At 35.0% G+C, this 22,274-nt stretch overlaps 1 protein-coding gene and 1 long non-coding RNA gene across 3 annotated transcripts in view; both read left to right on the top strand.

The window, feature by feature from the left end:
• Window positions 1-22,274, top strand: part of SHISA9 (shisa family member 9) — a 107,965-nt gene that overhangs the window by 82,514 nt on the left and 3,177 nt on the right. For both annotated transcript variants that reach the window (XM_053470447.1, XM_053470446.1), the window contains one exon: window positions 19,152-19,307. In XM_053470447.1, the coding sequence (XP_053326422.1) occupies window positions 19,152-19,307 (156 nt within the window). The remainder of the gene's footprint in view (window positions 1-19,151; window positions 19,308-22,274) is intronic.
• Window positions 11,254-11,798, top strand: LOC128501105 (uncharacterized). The gene is made up of 3 exons (XR_008355019.1): window positions 11,254-11,334; window positions 11,507-11,676; window positions 11,712-11,798. It is a non-coding gene; the product is annotated as an uncharacterized LOC128501105 (long non-coding RNA).

The raw sequence follows: 22,274 nt of genomic DNA, 5'->3' as shown, positions 1-22,274 counted from the left end.
TAGTATAACAATATTGACACAGAAATCATTAAGGAAATAAAGGTAAAATGAGCTCCACTTATATAATATGTACAATTTACATTTAAGAAAGATATCCATGTGAATTGTATTCCACATGTGCTTGTATTTGGAGAATTGAACAAAATATATTAATTCTCAATGCCTTAGGGTTCTTCCATTTCTGCGTGTGGAACAGCCACATAACACATGCACAATGAAAGTGAGAAGGTGGTAAAAATGTCATCCCATGCTGTGAATATTCCTTAATATAAATGTAGAATAACCTCTGGAGTCAGTATTTGTCTTCACATTGCATGCTATTGAGAGGAAACGGATAAACAATTTCAATAAATAAAACTCAGAAATGGGAACTGTTTATACTAAATCAGCATTTTCTATACAGTAAAATATTAAATCTACATGTATATTTATGATGTTTTCCCGTGTGAAGAAAAAATACATTTAAATGTTTCTTGTGTATGCCTTTCAGTGTAAGAAATTCAGGTTTCATGGAAATATATCATACATTCTTTGACATACAAAATAGCCCAGTTTAACCAGTCGCCCACCAACCAATCAAGTAATGCAAGAGTAAAACTGACAGTCGATGAGCTCTGATTCACAAACAGATCGGCATAGCACACAACCATATGTATCAATGTATGGCATTAATTAATCTCTGAGAACTATAGGAAAACCCAAGAATATCAGCGTGCCTGGGAACTCTTGAGGTGAAGCCCTGCTTCCTTGCGTCTCCAGGTCAGTTTCTCAGTTATCCGGGCAGGGGAGCAGTTTAACCGCGTCTGTTCCCCTCCCGCTAAGTGCTGTCTGGAGCTAGCCTTAGTCGTGTGGGGTAGACCCACCTCGCGCATAGATAGCTGCAAATCTTCATGAAGCCACCTAACAGAAAAGAGAGAGCTCTGGGATAGCTTAGCTACCCCGGGAAGATCCCTGGTATGAAAACAAGGTCTGTCTTTAATACAGTACTCTTTAGAAATGTAGAAAATGAAGGGCCTCTGTTATGTGGAGGAGACATATAGGACTTTAGTGAGTGTGGTCTTTGTAAGTGCTATATCCCAAAAGAAAAAAAAACGGATGCCACAAAAATTGTCAGATTCTACATATGTTATCACTTATCTATATGCTTTGCAAACACAGAAATGCATCATGTGACTACATTTGTCTTGGGGGCTTGTGTATTACAGTGTGACATTATTGATTACTGAATTCACTCAGTTGGCAGATTATACAACAAACAGTTATCTACCCCTCTGTCAAAATATCAGCTAATTGTTTAAACATGTATAGAGGAAAATTAAGCCTATTCAGACAAAAATATACCAACATCCACTGATAATTAACCTGATTATATTTGCTGTTCTTTTATTAATGAGCGTATGCGGTACACACAAAGAGGTAATTTTTATTTATATGAATCTTGGCATGATTGATTAATATATGTTTAGACATGACACGACACATTATTGAAAACCATTATTGGTAGTGTGTATTTGTGACTATACAAGCTTTGAAAGGCATTTGTCTTGAGGGGTTTGTGTATTATAGTGTGACATTATTGACAACTGAATTACCAACATTCATTTATTCAATGATGTGAAAGTAATATGTACAACACAAAGATATGTTTGCTGTATTCTCACTAAAGCTTGATATGAAGCTCAGAACACTACTGATCTGTGACCAATCAGCAGCTTCTCTGTAAGTAAAAAAGGGGACAATTGCTGCTATGAGCTATGCCGGTACATGAAGGAGGTATCCTAAAGTGGCTGCCTGCTACTATGGCAAGAAGTGCTATAAAAGGAAAAAAGGATTCCATCATTTTTTTTATTATTATTATTAAATACGAAAAATAAATGTATATATATATATATATATATATATATATGTGTGTGTGAGTGTGTGCTGAAATAATACTTACCTATACAGACTCGTCCATTCACAATTAAAGGGAAATAAACACATTTTTACTATACCACCAAGTGGTTGGGAAGACCACTTTTTGTGATTTTAGAACTAAGATCTTTATAAGTTTGTATATTAAATCTAAATAAATCAAATCTACAAAAATTTACTCGGCCTCCCAGGGAGAAAATGTGTCCTGACTCCTGGCACTGATAAGATTAAAACAGCACCATGATCTTTTTATTACAAGTGTTTCCACAAATGTTCTTCACCGTTGTATATACTTTATATTGCTTCATAGAGTAGTTACTAAAGAACTGTCTGAATAATCAAGATTCCAGGTTTCACAACAATACTTCATTGTCTATGCGGTGGTAATACAGAGCAGCTCGCTAATAGATAATAATCATATTAATCAACATTAATAACACATGTTGTTTGGCAAATTACTTTCATACTGTATATATATATATATATATATATATATATATATATATATATTATATATTACTACTGTTATGGAACTAGAATATATCAGCAAGAAACGCTTATTGCTTTAATGAATATAAGCTGGCCTCGACCAATAAAGGGTTACACCTCACGCAGATACATGAGAGACGCAAGTAGCAGACAATATTCTTTATTGTCTTATATAGCGTATTCATATTCCACAGTGCTGTACATTGGGTAATCTGAACATAACAAGTAGTACATAACAATTTGATTTACAGAAACACGATGTAAGGCTAATAAATGACAATTACATGTTGATTAACAAAAAATACATCTTTTAACTACATATTGTTTCCCCCTACATGGCAGAATGGTAGAATAATGACTTCTTGCAAATACTGTGGATGTTGTAACATTCTATATGTATCCCATTTTATACCCGTCGAGAAACCATGTTTAAAATTAATTTTAAAAAAAACCCAATAATTAAAATTAAACTTTAGGTGTAGACAAATGAAGCATTTTGAGACAGGTGGGGGAAGATGACCGGTTCAGTGATCTGTCCCTATCCCTATCATTAAAGTAAATGTTTATTTTGCAAAAGTCATTGATTTTATATTTTTCTCTAGGTGGTGTCATTTGTTATAGTCTTACCTAATATTCTAATTTCCTGCCTTTTAGTTTCTAATTAAAAATAAAATTTGTTTTACCAATTTAGCTGCGTAAACAATAAGACTAATGTTTGTGTTCCATTCCCCAAATCCCTAATTGTCCAAGTAAAAATATTAGTTCTCTGCCAGCTAGATGCAGTCATTTTGCTTCTGTTGTGAATATGTTTTGGCTAATGTTTTTCTTGGGATTTGTATTTTTTGCTCAAGGGTGAAATGTTCTGCTGAGACCCTATTAGCTATGACTTGCATTGTATGATACGAACATTAATTAGGTGCTAACAATTCTATTTACGTTATTCCATTGTGAGATGCTGTTATTGCCTTTAGAAATGGATAATTGTTACGCAAACAGGTCTGGAAATAATATACTGATGAATTTGGATGTCATTATTCAACGGGAAATGGTTAGCAATCAATCATTCACTTTAAGGGGACATTCTAAAATCAGCGAAGAATATAACGCCATGACTTGGAAGGTTTAATTTTTTTCCTTCTGTCAACTGAGACAATATGTATAAAATGGAAGATAACCGGTGAATATTGTAGGTTTTTTGTTGAAAACATAGTATAGTATTATTTTATGTTAGGCAATGTAGAACCTGATTTTGTTAAATAATTCTAAAAATGTAAACACAGAACATAAGCTAAATAAAAGTGACAATTTCTGCTGTAATGGTAATAAAGTATTCCAAGCGAGGTCTTTCTGCTTGTATTGCATGGCATTGGGTAGCATTAAACTAGCCCAATGACCTGGACCACATTTTAATGTGGTTAACTGGTTATTTGTGGTAGGGTTTGGGCATTCAATAATAAAATAAATACTTTTAATATATTTCTTGAGTACGTTTAACAAGAACGGGATGTTTGACCCTTCTCCTTTGCTAGGTTCCCTCTACCATGTTACTCTTATGTGAGCAGGACCTTGATTTATTTGGTCTTCATATAAGTATGATAAGTATGAAAGTAGCAACTTTGTTAGTATATATAAGTACTAATTGCCTGCTTCACAGTTGTATTTGTAACATAGTTACTGAGGTGGAAAAAAGACAAATTTCATCAAGTTTGTTACAGTGGTATCCATATCTGTTGATCCAGAAGAAGAATAAAACCCAGATGAGACTTTGGTCCAATATTGGCCCAAAAAAAAAGTGATCATATTTTTCCCTGGATCAACAGTACCTAAGTTCAAGTAAAATAGTTACACATTATTTCACTGAATCCTGAAAAGCCACTTCACTTGGCAGAAGATTATACGTTTTAACTGTCCTCACTGTAAAAATAAATCTCTTTTCCTATAAACTTAGAACATCCTCCTGTGTTGTCTGCAGAGTTTATATGAATGAAGAGATCTAAACATGTCTTTGTATTGGTCTTGAATATACTTGTGTATAGGTATTATCTGTGGTTATTAGTACGGTATTACAAGATTCTGCAACATTCTGTTTTTTTGCATTCTGATTTATTAGTATATTGAACTAGGCTAGACCACCGTGTTATCCCATTTTATCAGATTAGTAAACCTTTTTGTTAATATGCAAGAGAAAAATAATAATATTTGACATTAATTTATACTACATTAATTGTGGTATTCCATTAATAAACTACAATTAAGCCCATTTGATTTGAAAATCATACCATGAGTCCAGTGAGTAACTACTCACAGTAGTAAACTATTCACAGAGAGGTCATGGAGTAGGAGCATCAGTCGTACATACTCAATGCACACGCCTGCAACATTTTCTGGAGTAAGCAAGGTTTTCTCTATAGTAATTCATGAAAATAAAGGTGAACCCCCCCAAAAAAAAAACCACGGCTATGGGTCCAATGCTCAGTTTCTCCATAAAAAATAATTTACTAGTGGGGACATTTTTCAATTAATTGTCTTCACAATCTTTGAATGTCATAGTGATGATCAATGTATTTCTCACCTTTCTGGAATGAAACTGATGGAACTCTTGTTTAGCCAACCTTAATGAGCATCAGCTAATTATTCTCAATGCCGAAGATCGAGGTAGTTCCTTTTCAGTATAATTACCACAATCCATACTGTAGCCATGGAGACTCTATTATACTATTCAGTTTGTTTCCTTCAATCCGTGTAGAACCCAAATATTAAGTACACTGGAGTGTTTTTGTTAGAATTTCTGAAACAAAATAATAGGCACTCAACATTTTACTTTAGACTAATGGGGCCTGGCACATGTCTGCTAAACTGGGCACACTGTGCTGTGCATTCATTAACAAATTAGTGTCACTGCTTATTATTTATCTCATTTAAAGCAAGATAAAGCCAATAACAGCTAGGTTAAAGGATTAGATCAGATGCCATGGGTGAATGTGATGACATATGATACCATTTCTGCACGATTATGTCTAAATGACCTACAGATCACCTTGGTGATTTCTTCACGAGCAGCTGAGATCAGAAATAAGCATATGCGATATATAAAAAATAATATATGCATACTTGGAAACACTCTGAGCTTGACTTGGAGTCTCTGAGTAACTTTCTACCTTGAGTCTGTGGGTTGGTTTCTCTGTGCAGAGAATCCCGCACTCACACGATCTTCCACTCCAGTGGCTGGATATGCCTGGGAGTGCACCTCATAAAAATATAGCTTGTGGACGCACGTATCCTACTGCCATCCGCACCTATGTCATCAGGCGGCTACTGGTCTTAAAGTGCCAGGGCCGTCTCAACATTGCCAGGCCGACCCCGCCATAGATATATTTTCTAAAATCAATATATGCGTAACTGGTGATGAATATAAACATAATACAGCAGTAAAACAATATATGGTAATGTAAAGGTGTGAAGAATAAAAACTGCACTTGTGATGAGAACACACTTTCTATAACACATCTATTATGTTGATATTTTGCTAATTAGGTGTAAAACAGTTACATACTATTTTCTTTCAATGTACTGTTGTGTCACTGGAGATAAGATGCTACTCCTCTGACAGAAGAATTTCTTATAAGCTGTAGTGAATATATAGTTATAAAATATATACGGTATATATATTTTTATATATATATATATATATATATATATATAAATCCTTGTACAAAAGCCATCAAGCTCAAATAAACAACAATCTGGAACATAATATAAAATAATCTGGAATAAATAATAAGTAATGGATGAAAACAAGTGTTAGAAAGAACAGATATGGACCAAACATAAATATGTAACAAGGTAAAATGGTTTAAAATCAAAGCAGACTTTAAATATATAGGTATTTCCACAAAAAAGCTAAGAACCAGTTGAAAATGTTTTACCCAATGAGCTATGAACAGTTTATTGGAAAAACATCGCCATGACTTGAAGAAATGGTAATACTTTTTTAGCTGTCATTTTAATGTTTAATTGACATCAGTTCACTCTCTCTTTCAGTTTATTTCTTGAACCTATACTATCAGGAGCCGGTCACCGGTCAGCTATTTCCTAATTGAAACTCAGATTTCAGAAGCAAGAGTTATTGATGGGACTGGATCACCAAGCTCAAACTCGCTTGGTACAGACACCAGACAAGCCAGAAGGCACATGTATATATGTATATATATATGTATATATATATATATATATATATATATATATATATATGTATATATATATATATTTATATATAGGCAAAAGGTGGGCTTATTTGCATGCACCTACCCAGAATCCCTTGTGGTTGTGGCAGCACCATGAGATTTCTGAGGGAAAGACAAGCCTTCTGCCCGCATACTCACCCGATCTGCCAATGATGTAAGCGCGGTCACCGGCTGATTGTTTATATGATGGATGGAGTGTCCCTTTAATATGAAATATTTTGGATGGGGCTACAGAGGAAGCATTTTTTTAAAAGAAATCGAAATACCCAGCACTGGATTTTTGTGTTTGCAACTATGTAATAAGACAGATGCATTTTGGATTTTTTGGCAGTGGATATGAATTAAGATATTGTTGTTGGCAGAGAGAAATACCGTTTCTCTGTTTCACTCGCACAGACATTTGAAAACAGAAGCAAACCCAACAGTCCCTAGATCTTCAAAATAAAAAGCAATTTCTTATAACATAACAAGGTCTGACATTTCAACACCCCAAAAGTAGATAATACATTTCAGGGCCTATTCGGCAAAGTCAAAGCATTGCTGAACTGACACACTTCCATCTTCTTATCCAGCCCTCTATTCATCCTGCCCGTTATACGAGAAAAGGAAGTATAGAACATCACTATACGGATTAATTGTTTGTGCTGTGTAATTCCACCTCCTAATATTTCCTATAATCCTTTTTTTAAGGTGACCTATGCACCCCAATCATTTTTATAAATATGCATTCATAGTCTGCTCAAATCCATTCCCTTTTCATAGATTTTAACATTACAGCTTTTAGAATTGCTAAATTACATCATATTTTATTTAGAGAGATTCTGCACCACTATGAAAATAAGGAAACTAAATGGCTGCTCCGAGATTCCAAGCAGGATCATCAAGAAATAATGCATTTGAAAGTTCTTGATAATTTGCATTCACTAAAGGTAAAATATTAAAATGTCTTACCTTAAGAAGTAGCTGCAGCCCCAGCGCTGCATCAGAATGCCTCCTTCATGGTCTGATTCATGCCATTGACAGGCTGCTTGAAAGTGGCGGGAAATCACACCCATTGAAATAAAGGGGAAAACTCTCTGAGGGTGCACATGGGAGTTTTCAGGGATCTCATAAGACCCCTTCAAGAACACTCAAGTCGTATATCATGTAGCTAAGGGAATCAAAGAAAGGGGCAAATGCATATGGGGGAATTCTGCAGAATCCCTCTGCACATTGTCATTTAACATAAAAGTTAATAACATACAAAATTAACAATAGCATTAACACATGTTGAGACATACTGGTACAGAAGGAGAAGACAGCTCTGCTCTTGTGAGCTTACAATCTATTATGAAGTTTAGGACTAATAAAACGGAGATGAAGAAGATAGTATTTTTTAATGTATTTGGATTATTTCATGCATAACTTTCATCCCAGAATTCAGAGATTTATTAATTAGCTAGGAGGTTAAGGTTTCAGTATGAAAATCCTCAAGGTGGATCATAGGAACTACAGTTGAAACTTGTCATTAGAATTACCATAACCCTTTCATTGCTGTTTCAGTACCAAATATTCAAATGCGCTTTTGTTTGCAACACAGTAACCTGATAGAACTACAAGGTTAATAACCTCAGGTATATTTGATGTATGAAGCACACAGATTACTGTCAAATGCAAAGTGATTCTAAATTGCACATCAATTGTATAATGATATTAAGCGTCACACAGCTCTTTCTCATTAAAGCAAATTAAAGCGCTGGATCTCTGTGGGACGTCATCAACTCACAGAAAATGTTTTCTCCATGTTGTATCACACTCTTAAAACAGATTGGCAAAATAATACTTTTTTCGTGAAGTTAAAACAATGAGTTAAATTGGAAGAATGTGTTAAATTTTATTACGGCATCATTTCCTTTTGGACATTTTGATTAATCAGCCAGGGTTAAGTCCTGTAGTAATATTGAGACAACAACAGTTGCTTTTTATATCAACCTTATAGATATGCATGTTTTATGGCTATCTATCTATCTATCTATCTATCTATCTATCTATCTATCTATCTATCTATCTATCTTTATCTACAGATGTGTGGATGGCCCACGAGCAGGGTTTATCTGTTAATCCTCCAGTTAACTGGTAACTTCACCCATTTCTAATGATTTCCACCTCTATCATGTCTATGACCTACATACAACATTTATCAGGTCTGACCCAATACAGATTTATAATCTTTTTAATTCTAAACATCAATTACATATAAGGACAACTCTTTTATGCTAAGCTTTATGCCCATGCTTAGCCGTACAGCATACTGTTATCAAACCTATTCCTTAAATTTACAAGCGTCTGACATTCCTCTACAGAATAAACCCATGTTCTTTTCCTTCATAGTCATAATCTTCACTGTTCCTCTGATCCATCAAGAATATATTCTGGCTGCCTTGTGCTGCATCGTAACACCTTATTCATATGTAACATTTTTGTACATCCCAGTCTTATTATATTATTTTTATCTTCAAGCTCTCACCACATTACTTTGTACCATTGGAAATGCATACATTATACCATTATCATCATTAAATGCACTGAAAAAAAAACAATAGACAATAAGCACCATGCTTATTCTCATATCAAGCCATAAATCTACCTCTAATTGTATGCTTTAATAAAGATCAAACATAGTACTTAATGTAAGACAATTTTGTCTTACTATTTTTGTCTATTTTATTGCCCCAATGGAAAGTAACAAGCACAACATGAATGCTGGTCCTAATTTAATATAATTTATAATAACACAAATCTTTGGCTAATGTAGATCTATATCACAGTATTTAACATTACAAATACATCAAATACATTTATTTTTTATTATGATTATTCCTATAGACATTAATGCTTTGGAGAAATGGGCTAGTTCAGTCCTTTGTAATATTCATGCCATGCACAGAAAGCATCAATGCAAGGTTGTATGTAAGAACACTAATGTAATTTCATATCGTTCTAGAACAATGCACATCATACTCCAAGCATATGATAAGGTTTGTGGATGGCAGACCTCGTGCATGGTTAACTAAGGAAGTCATGCTAAATGAACAGCACGATTGACTGCTTAAAGTAGCACACAGAAAAGCATCCCTTCCTTAATAACAAATTTGAGCTCCTAACTACACCGTGATTTATTTTCCTGATATTAGACAAATATATGGTTTCTTCTAAGGAAATAGAACCTTAAGGAATTCACTTGGCTAATTCTGTTCTGCAAACATTTCCAGTATGCCTCTACAATAAGGGCATTTCTAAGTGATCCCAAGCTTTTGAACAGTAGTGTATATATTTTGGACAAAGGATAGCCTTACTGGGTTTTGGATATTAGATGTAAGGATCCACAGGAGACTGAGGTAAGGATGAGAGATGGGAAGTGTGTGGGATGTGTGATAGGTGTGATGGGCATGATGTGTGATTGCTGGGTGTAATGGGAGTGAGCTGTGTAATGGATGTGATGGGAGTGAACTTTGATATGTAATAGGTGCAAGGGAGTAAGGTGTTATATGTGATAGATAAGATGGGAGTAATGTGTGATGGAAGTGAGTTGTGATAGATGCGAGGGAATGAGGTGTTGTGTGAGATGGTGTGATAGGAGTGAGGTGTGGGGATTAGGATGTAAGGGATGAGTGAGAATGATTTAGTGAGTGTTTTATGGTGAGTATGTGTGTTCTATCGTGTATATTACTTACTGGCCAAAAGGTGCCAGCTCTCCCCTGTAGACAATGTACACCTTAAATACTTCATTTTGTTTTTGTTCTTCTAGAAACACGATTGGTAAGTCTGGTGGAGAACATGTATTTTTTTGAGTACAGAACATTTAATATATGCATAAACATACAGAAAATCCTGCATGCTGCCCTATAAAAAAAATAATACAAGTAACTGAATATTCATTTGCTAGCAAATGTATTTAAATCTATTCTGGAAGAAGGAAAACACTGAGGGGTTCCCACATTATTTAAAAAAAAACATTAAAATGAAATAGAAAATCATCATTTTAGCAATTTGCTGCATGTTTGTACTTGGCAGATAATTTGTGCGGGAAATACATTGCCAGAACAACAAGTTAACTTTGTGAAAAAGAAAAAAAATGTCCTTAAGTGTTCTTTCCTACCAGTATTAACTGTCAAAAAGTTCACAGAGGGACTCAATCAGTATCGAATATTCATGTTCCAGTTTCCTACCTCTTTTGTTTAACAAGACATAAAAGAATATTAATTCATCATGATTTAATTCATTCCAATATAGAATTCTTATTATGTCAAAAGTAGTGATGCTTTTAATGTCTGATTTTTTTTGTCAAATTTTAAATTCAGTGGCGTGACTCCAATGCAATCAAACCACTGGAACTATGTATTCAAAAAACAGTCCCAATTGGACATTGATACTCTAGATTTAAGAATAGTCAGTTTAGCAAAGTGATGTTTAGGTTACCGAGGTAGTGAGTGCCTTCATAGACAATAGTAAGTGATGGAACCTCTCCAACTTTGTTTGCAAATATGTATGTTCTTATTTATTTAGCACTGATGGATGTAGTTTTACAGTTTACGGTATAATAAAGGGGATGGTGCAGTTGTATAATAGGGTACAATAGGTATTAATACTTTAGGAAAATAGGGCTTTGCCTTAAAGACTTTACAGTCTAAGAAGTAGTAGGTAGTGGGTAGATAGGGAAAAGAAAAAATGTCAGTGCGCTAAGCTAGTCACAGGCTCAAATAATACAAATGGATAATACGAGGCCTACCTCTCATTTATATTATGTTTATATATTTGTTGCCAACTTTATTAGGGTAAGAAGCGCAGACAGTTTTTGTTTTTTGGTAGTGGGTAGATAGGCAGATACAATCAGGAGGAGGTAATTGATTTAGAGAGCCGACTAGCAGCCTATATGGACTACATATAGGACATCCTAAAGTGCCACCACATATAAGGTACAGGATTGCCATCTAGGGCCCATTTTGCCAACCACATACCACTGACATGGTTGGCACTGAAAATGTAGAATGTTTATATTAATTGTACATGTATGTTTGCCAGCAGGTAAATAGAAAACAGGGCAAGATCTCTCAAAGGGTCTACCCAAACCAGTTGAAAAAATAAAGCATTTATATAAAAGAGCCCCTAGCATGGAGGGAACGGGGTAAAACATAGAATTATTGAACTTTTGTCATTTTACAGCTTAGAGATATGTAGAATAAGCCATATATACTAAAAGGCTGACTTTTCTAAGTATTTAATGAAGGAATGATTTATAGATTTTATAACATATTTAAATCATCTCCACATAACCACAACTTGACCTTTTTTTAAAGGTTGCCCAATAACTCCTGAGGTGACATTAATTGCTAAAAGAGGTTATAATTCTTACATGAAATTGTTTCACATTAAATATTTTAATGTGTCAATGAGATTCACGAAAAAAGACAAGCTTTAATAATTTTTTTCTGTTAAAATGGCTCGCTTGTCATTTTCTATAGCAGATCTTAAGTTTGGTGTTCTTCATGTGGAATTAATTAAAAATATAAAATTCTAAAAACATATTCTGAAAATGTGTCTTTTTTTTCTTTCATTAGCTGCTTTGAAACATATTCACTTTGTTATTTTCAAGGGTTTTTGAAGACTCTTTAAAAAGATAACTACTTTTTGGCATAAAACAGTAATATTATTTGGCCTTTTTGAAAAGAGTGAGATGTGGCATTAATCTGTAAACTGTATGTATGAAAGTGCCACTGGGTAAAACAAATCTATATAATGCAAAGAACGGCAAAGTAGGTCATGTGACCCGAGTATTTTCAACACAAGCCAAACATACCAGTAATGTTAACAATTTAAAAGTTAATTTTTTTTATAATATTTAAAAGCAAACCAAACAAAATGAAATATATATATATATATGTATATATATATATATATATATATATATATATATATACATTTCCCATATGATTAACTGTTACATAAAGCTGTGGAAAAAATACCAGAAGCCATACACATTTTTTAATTTGACTTATTATGCAAAACCAATTCGTGTTTATGCTTTTCATTTAACAATAACAACAAATATGTAAAATTTAGATCTGAGAATGATTTACATTTTGTTTTCTCTATAATGAAATAATAACTGCTGTAACTTCTGTGATATATTTGTAAGAAATATATATATAATCCCACATTCCAAGAAGTATATGTATAGAAATATATATAATTCCAGCTCCAAGCAAAGCAGGTAGGTTTGTGATATACTAGCGGAAGCCTGTGGGAAATGAAATGCTAGCATAGAAAATTGAGAAGAATTGGAAACTATTTTGCAGCTTAATAAATTATTAGTAAGAATTTCAGAAAAGCAAAACAAAACATTCTCTCAAGCCAGGGGCTTTCCCGTAAGAGGGTTTAAATCCTCTGTACTGCAGTACACAAATTTCAAGTTGCAAATCTCTCTGGAGGCTCAGTGCTTTCAAAAAGGAATTAATCAAAATTTTACTTTGACTGGAGTGATACTGGAATAACGCTTTCATAAATTCTTTCACCACCAAATGTCTAACTTGTCTGTTTTGGCTTTAAAATGACTTTTTGAAGTTCTTCTCTAGTTCTTACTACATGCTGCCCTACTTTTAAAGTCGGCAAAGCCTCAAGTTGGCAAAATTAAGATTTTTGTATCACTTGGAAACTACAGAATTTGCCTTATATATGTTAGAATAAAGATTCTTAGTACTGTCAGTGAACGGTTTTGTTATTTCTCTTCTAAGGTTAACGTATTTGTTACCCCCAGACCTCTGTGAGCTGTTTTTAGAAATAATAGAAATTTCTCATTTGTTCTAATTGTTGACTTAGCATTAGCGAATAGTATCTTTTATTTCAGATGCTGGAGTCAGAGATATGACGACATCATAGATTTTAAGGGTCTTCCTACTTTCTAGAACAAGGGGGTCACACATTTATACTTGAACACAGTTTATGAAACATTAGGAATGCACCGCCGTTGTAGTGTGCTGCAATGAGAAACTGGATATATGTTGACTATTTTGGCTAAAACCTAAAAGTCAGATATACATTCATTATAATTATACTCAGGTTAACATACTATGTTAACATGACCCTGATGTGTACATGAAAGTTGACATGTATGTGCGACTTACTATACACATCAGATCAAGATATACATAACCCCCCAGCTATATAGATATTTATGCTAAAAGCTTGGAAGTGACAGTTACCTTTTAATTTGTTGGAAAATTGAGATTTTAGATTGTTAAGAACCTTTCAAAGAGTTTATCATGACATACGTTAAACAGAGGAATTTACATGAAACAACCATTCAGAAGAGGCACAATATTGCGCACCCTTGGGGACTGGATAAGGTGATTCGTAGGAGGATTTCCTCCCCTTTCCGGAGGAAGGGTGACCAATAACATAACCACTTATGGTCTCCATGTTATCATATGTGGAAGGGCAACCAATTGGAGAAGTGCCTGCCCGCTCCATGTTATTCAATGGGCATAGGCATAAGCTGACTCAGCCTTTGTTTTATAGGGCCACTCAATGCCAATCCTGGGGCTCGACCCCAATCATGCCTCCCCTATCCGCCACAGAATGCAATTGATGTTTTGTAGAACAGCTCCATGATTTTTTATAAGTCTTTTTAAAAGGAATCCTGTAGATCAAAAGTATATGACTTATCAAGAAAAGGTTATTGAGGAATCCACCAGCCGGCTTTTGAGATTTGTTGGATTTTTATCATCTTTAGGTAATGGAAACTGAACACATCAAGTTAGCGGATGAGACATTATCCTTTCTTACAAATATATATTTTTTTAATCCCTTTTGATATTGAATTGCAAAAAATACTGTGATGTTGGGTCTACATGCCTTGTGTGCTACAAAGTTCACCAGTTAGACATTTCTTTAGCACTTCATAGATGTTGTTACTGGAATACACATATGAAACAAGAATTAATTATATAAAACATTATTCCAAAATCGACTAAAATACCAAATGTTTTAAAAAGTCCTTAAAAGAAACCCATTTTCACAACATAAAGGTTCTTTTAGGTAGGAAATTGCATATAAAATGATACAATTCATTTTATAATCAGCGTCACTGAGCTTCTGTTCTCAAATAGCCCAGCCATAGTTCTACAAACACCAACATTTTAATTAAAGAAAACAAGATTGTTATTTTCAATATAGGTAAAATAAATGTAATGGTATTTTGAATAATAAGGCACCCATCTGGCAATAGTGAAGCGCCGACATATCATTCAGAAGAATTGCCGGTTTACAGCGTGGCGTTCTATGAGTTATACATTATTTTCTATGTACCGTACATGCTGTGACTCATTTGTAAATAACAGCTAACACCTTGTATTTTGTAAGTCATACTGAATGATTTGTTTCATCTGGTACGATTTTGTAAATATGTGAGGGTGTTATTTACAGCATACTGTATATCAAATAATTAGTGACCCCGCTGATGCAAATGTTTCTACTGCATACTAAATTTACTGTAATGGATAATGCTGCTGATAGGAAATGAGGGGTTGTTCTAAAATGTTATTTTTTTGCCTCATTAGCAGGCTGTTGTTCTGAGATTTGCATAGCGCCCTGTGAGCTCTTGATGCATTATTACTAGAGCAAAATAAAGACACATAGAGGGGAGGAAAAACAGAGGTTCTTGTCGTTCTGATGATATTTGCACCTTGATGAACAGTAGGGACACATTGTGATTAGTTTAGCCGAGAGGTTAATGTTACCTCTACAATGATTGATTTGGTGCCAACAACAAATAAAATGATGTCTACAGATAAGGACATTGTGTAGACAATGTGGAAAAAATAGAAAGTCTCTCATAACTCATTTAGAAACGGGTCTTCAAATTGTTTGTTGATGTAACAACTATCATCTTGAAATGGAAACTCCATAAATCTATTGTTGGTGATACAACGTGGAAACGGTCCTAACTGTCAGTCTATAAAAGCATACCAAAATGGATTCCTATTATATTGTTCCATAGCTGCTGATATCAGAAAATAGAAACAGGTTCATTAAATTGATATTTCATATTTCCTGTGCTCAAGAACAGTTAAATTTACTGTGCACCGTGCAGCTTACCTCATGATACAATTTTCTAACATGTTAACCCGTTTGTTACCATATAGGCCGACGTACAGGTACGTCCACAAAAGGTGTGACAAGTATTCAGGCTGACAGATTCACCCCCCCCATCAGCAAAAACCACCATTGCTGGCTTCCTGCTGACTGATTGTGTGTAATGGGGCTCATTGCGAGCACCCGTACACTATTATATAAGCAATGCCCGAATGAGTCATTGAGCATTCCTTTCTGGCAGGCATCACTCCTGACACCCACAAGACAGACTGTATCTAGACCCTGCTGATATCGCCAATTGCTCTCCCTGCTGGCTGATCGCATGCATTGCGATCAGCAGTGCAAGTCTATGGACCTCTGCTGTCAATGTTTCTAGCCCTTCAAACAAATGGAAAAAGAAAAAAAGTTTTTTTTTAATGAAATATAAACAAAAATAAAATAAATAAACAATACAGTGTGCGCATTGTGACATTATGGGATACATAAGAAGTACGAGAGAAAAGGGATCTCTATCCATATCCACACAGTACAGAAAACAGTAAATAAATATTCAAAAACTCCCTTACACCCCATTACTCTAGCACTTCGTGTAAAAATTGTACTCCCCTAAAGTGAGAAGTATTGAAAACACTACCGTGTAGCATACTATGTAAGGGATGGATGTGGCCCTCTGGAACATAAAAGAATATGCATTTGGGCTATGTCTTTTCAGTGGTCGATGTATCCACATGGTAGAAACAGCAAAGAACGTCTGGTACTTAAAAAGCCTTAGTAAGGAAAGGGTTAAAATGTCTTCCACAGTCCAGCCCTGCTGGTTGATAACTCTAGAATTCCCATCCACACACAACACACCTGTGCTTTAGGGCTTTCACCTCTTTTGTAGAGTATCTATTTCTTCCTAAGGCATTATTTCTGGATTGGGACATCCATTAAATATACTAAAATATACTAAAAATGTCCATTTTTCATTTTTCACAGTTATATAATAATTTTTTTAGTATTTGCTTTTCTTGAAATTGAAGTTAATGAGTAAACAGAATGTCTACAAAGTAGGGCATTACATTTCATTACACTTTGTCTTAAAAAAAAGAGATAGTTGCAAAATGTGTTGCTGCAAGACAGGAAAGGTTAATGCGAATGTCGTATAATCTATCATAGTGCTATGATAACGAGTACTGAGTATACACTGCCAAGTCTAGATTGGTTTTTAACAGTTTATAACTTGTAATAAATTAAAAAAATAACCCTGGGTGTTTATTAACCAAGCACTTAGTGAAGATAATGCTAGTATTGTGAAAAATAGCTTTTTTACCCCATGTGCCCTGTCTTTTAAGCTTGTGGAGTTCATTTAATACAAGGAATAGAATAGTCTCCAGTGTTATCTCCTAGGTATACTAAAACTATCTATAGGTTGCATCACAGATGTATCCGGTGGCATATTCTGGCCTAGGCTGACTAGGCATGGGGGGGGCAGGAACAGGGAGATTATTGCCCTCTTAGGCTATCAAGCTCCCTGTAGCACCTTTGTTTAGTGGGCTGTTTAAAAGGAAGATAATTGATCTCCGCAGCCAACCCATTAGCCCTATGAAGGCCTGTTCTGACATGGCACAGGCCTCCATAAATCACTTCCGCCCGGTGCTGCGTTTTCTTAAAAGGCGTAGAGCTGGGATATGATGGGTCTGGACTGGGGTTGACTAAGTTCATTAAGGCCCAGCAGCCGTTAACTGATTATGAGTGGGCACCTGCTGCCACATAGTACAATTTAATATGAAAAGTGATTAGAGGATTCTGTATGTATCATATTACTTTTGACTTCTCAAACTGAGCATGATATTGCTTTTAAGGACACACTTAGAGATTTAAAGAATTTAACAGGAAAACACATTCTTTTAACACTTTTGCCGAAATTCACTTAATGCCTTTCACCAAGAGAGTTCAGGGAAATCTAAAGGAGCTTTGCTGAGATTACAAAGCACAACGTTTAAATGTAGGCTACCCGAAAGTTTAACATTTAACCATAGCTTCCAAATTAAAAGTTTAGAAGCAAGAGAATAATCATGTGAGGTGAAGCAGAACAGCTGGAGCTTTAGAAGTATTGTTAGAAGTAATTAAAGAAGGTAACTCAAGAAGGGGAGGAATGATCTGGAATACATGAGCAGTCAAGGGAGGTAAAAGTAGTTGTTGCTTACTTGTTTTAACAAGCCATCTTGTTTTCTTATCCATGCATCAAATTTAGGCCACCATCAACTTTTGGAAAATACGCTGACACACAGACACACAGACATACATATGCTAACATAACCAGACATCCACACACATAGGCAAATGCCTGCCCACACACACATACATACACATGCACATTCATGTCTTTACACACTTTCTTTTTACTCTCTCTTTTCTCTCTCTCTCCCTTTATCTTTCTTTTTCCAATTTCTTCCTCCTTTCTCACTATCTCTCCCCTTATTTCTAGCATTTTTACGCTTTCTCGCTATCATTTTCCTCCCTTCTTCCTCCTTTCTTCCGATCACCTTCCTTTCTCTCTCTTTTTTCTGTCTTTTTTTAAATTCCTGTTGTGGGAGCGTGAGGATGGGATCATAGATCATGTTTCTGTGCTCTCTTGCAATGTGCACAGCTTCAATGCTGAGCACTGGGATATGATATCATATCACGTCACTCAACTTCAATCACTGGTGCACAATGTGGGGGCCTGTGGAGCATGGGTCTGTAGAATCATACCTTGTACTCCCTTCATTTGGCCAGTTAGAGGGTGATCCATGATCTCCCCAGCAGTAGGCAGTCCAGTCTACCTCTGCCGAGAGCCAACAGGGTGACATACACCTTGCAGACCACTGGAGGTAGAGATACACAGTGCATGGCATATCGTCAAGCTCTTCATTGTACAGGAGAGTGCATACAATAAATCACAAGATGTAATTGTAAAAAATATGCATTGTAGAGCAGGTGAACTGAAGACGTTTCTTTCGATGGAGTGGATGCTATTTAAAGATATCATATATTGGTGAATCCTCCAAGAAATGAGACAATAAAGGAAAACTCTGGAAATACAGTATGAAAATGATATGAACTTACTCACTGCGCCCAAACAGATACCAACCACACCTCACTGAAACAACCAGTAATCTTTTCAAAAACACCACCAGCTATTAGGAGCTTACAGTCTGCAATTTAGATACCCCTTGCAGATAGTTGCCAAGGACCATATTTTCAATACAGATCCCTAACACAATACTCTTGGCTACTGCAGTAATAGGAGCCATGCTTATTTCCTAAGAGTAACAGTGATCTACATTTAATTACAAAATGATCTTTTCAATGTATTAGTTTGCTAATTTAATTGAATGTTTTACATTGCAGATACATCAAAGATAAACAATGTTGTTCCAACATCTCCGCATCTCCCCCAGATGGCTCATCCTCATTCCTATCCCACAATGGGACAGATTTCAAACCCATATGAACAGCAGCCTCCTGGAAAGGAGTTAAACAAGTATGCTTCGCTGAAGGCCGTTGGTATGTATTACTTCTTCTTTGATACATAATCATTAATGTTTTTAGGTATTACATCACTAATTTAGATTTTGTTTATAATTGATGGAAAAAATATTTTGTGAACACCATCTCCCTTATTACTTTCTAATGCTAATCAAGAAATTGAAATAAGACTTAATGCTCTGATAAAAGCAACAAGCTAGAGTCTTTAAAGATGAAATAGTTCACATGGATTAACCTCTTAGACCAACAAAATTTCATTTTTTGAATGTGCATAGCGCTATTACTTTTTATATTACTGAAACAAAAATGTAACGCACCACATACACTTTTGTTTAATCTGGGATGTGAATTTTTAAATTAACGTTCCCGCAGGAGACACTTGAAAACCGGTATTTTTCTAATTTCTGATATCCTCTGGGATGGTTTTTATAAATATTGAGGCCCACTGTGCAATTTTACAGCACCGAAGGTGGTTTTGGCTTCAGGCAGAGGCAGAAATTTAACAGCAGCCAAAGTAGTTTCACAGATGTGCATTTTTAAATAGACACGGATTTCAGCCGTCAAAATATAGAATGTGTTTTTTGGAATTTGTGGTTTGGGGCACAAATTGGCAAATAAAGCCAAAGCGTTTACTGTTTAATCCTTGTAATCTTGAGCATGCGGCAAATGTCAAGTTGACATTACAAAAAAAGGCACCATAGTACATCTGTAAAGAAATAACTACATTTATAAGTATAATGTACTCCTTTGTAACGCTAACATCTTTATTAGACTTGTGCACTAGGTCCAAAAATATTTTGGACACATTTAATTGTTTCCTGTAAAATTTGCATTTTTTAATACCTAATAAGCAGCACGTTTTAGATGGGGTCTAAATGCTTAACACATGTACCCACTTTGAACCTTAACCACATTTTTACAAGAATTCTGCCAAAAATGCTGATAATAGCTTCCTTAAGCTTGTATGACCCAAGATAAAGCAACATTTTGTAATTACTGGCAACTATCCAAGAAAATGTATAGGAGGGAAAGATAACATTAAGGAATTTAACAAAATGTCGATGTTTTTGCAATTTGTTTTTTTATCTGGAGATTCACAGGAATATACGAAATGCACAAGTCTAATCGTTATGCACCATAAGATGTTGCAAATGGAGACGGGACATCTTTATAATATTGCTTGCCATGTTAAAGGGATAGCTGAGTGTCCCATGTAGCCCCACCAATTAAGAATTCATATGAAAGAACATTTTAAGTACTGTAACATTCTCTAAACTACTGGTCAGAGGTAGGTATAGCGCTCAAAAACCCTGACAAGCAGCAGATATGTTTGGCTAAGCACATTTCTTACAAATCTAAGAGTTTGGGTAGGAAAAGCGACAAATGCATGGGCATTCTGTAGAATCCCTCCATGCATTTGCGCAGAGAAGGAAATGATAGTGGAAAACACAGCTACCAATTACATTACACAGCTAGCTATTACATTACCTACATGTGACGGCCAGTGCGTTGCTTAAATATAGTTTTTTAACAAGGTAAATCAGGATGTTTTACATTTTTGTTATCACACAGGGGCTTATATGCTAAGTGCATAAAGATTAACATCTTGTTGACTGTACAATGTCAAACACTGTTGCACAAAAACTATTCCTTAAAGAGGCATTACAATATTTTCACTGCTAAAAGAATGATTAAGCAGACCTTACTTATATGAAAAGTATAAGCAAAAAAGAGGAATTCCACTGTTTACTAACCTGCTGTTATAAGTATTATCTTTATATAAATATATCTATATATATAGATACGCAGCACCTCTCACAATACATATATGCAAGGGCAATGACAAAACTAGAACTGAAAGACTAAAATAAACCGATATATTAGGTAAAGACAGCCCTGCTCAGAAGCTTACAATCTAGAAGCTTAACTCTTCCTGTGCTCCTTCTCCATGCTTTTCACTGTTGAGTTAAAGCTGGTCAGAAACTATACAGGAGTGTCACTTTATAAATGTATTCAAGACATCATGATTTAAATGTGAGAATTTTTATGAATATGTTTGACTGTGACAAATAATCCTTGTTTCCCCTGCATTAAAGTGATTAGTCTCTAAAGATCTATTTGCTACATTTATTCTAAAATGCTATCTAAGGAGATCGCTATCTATGCTATCTATGCATGAACAGTATTGTGAGGTGCAGAATTGTGCATTGACCATTTAAATATACTAAGAATCTTAAACTATGGGATTTTGATTATCATCCTACACAGTAGACAACTGGATGTTTTTTAAATTTGGAAAACTGGATTATACAATTTAGAAAATGTATTTTAACTTTTACTTAATTTGATGGCTGAGTATGATGGGAGATCGCAACATCATACATTTTATTATTCTTGCAAGCTATTGCTTCGTAAAAGTTGAAAGAATAGCGGAAATGCACATTTTACTTTGTCTGCTGTATGTAATGATGCAATTTATGAATGTGTCCGGTTATCTCTCAAAGAGGAGATGATTATTTAACTGGAGAATAGATGTAAAACTAAAGGTTAGAAACACAAGGATCTTTGGAAAGCAATTTACCAGCATAATATCCCCCATGCTTGTTTGATATAATAACTATATTTAATCCATACTGTATTTCAGAATAACACCTCCGCAAAAAATGTAGAAAACATAAGCAACGTCCTTCAATTAATCTTTTGCTTGTTACTTGGGCTCTCCCATGGAAATAGAAAAAAAATAAATACAAACTTTCACATGTCCTCGTCTGTAACTTGCAAAATACACAGGCACTCACATGCCCTCCCAAACAACTCACAAATGAGTGAACTTGCAAGTTGTTTTGTGAGTGTTAGCATTTGTGGGCACGCAACTGAAGTTGAGACTCTTAACCGACTGACCACTCAACCTTTTTAGTGAATCGACCCAAAGACCAAAAACAAAAAAGGTTTTAGGCTATACAATGAAGTAGATAGGCGAGCTTT

The sequence above is a fragment of the Spea bombifrons genome, chromosome 7 (genome assembly GCF_027358695.1).
Source record: "Spea bombifrons isolate aSpeBom1 chromosome 7, aSpeBom1.2.pri, whole genome shotgun sequence".
Taxonomy (NCBI): domain Eukaryota; kingdom Metazoa; phylum Chordata; class Amphibia; order Anura; family Pelobatidae; genus Spea; species Spea bombifrons.
Note: the sequence above shows the minus strand (reverse complement) of the source record. Positions and strands in the feature narration are given on the sequence as shown.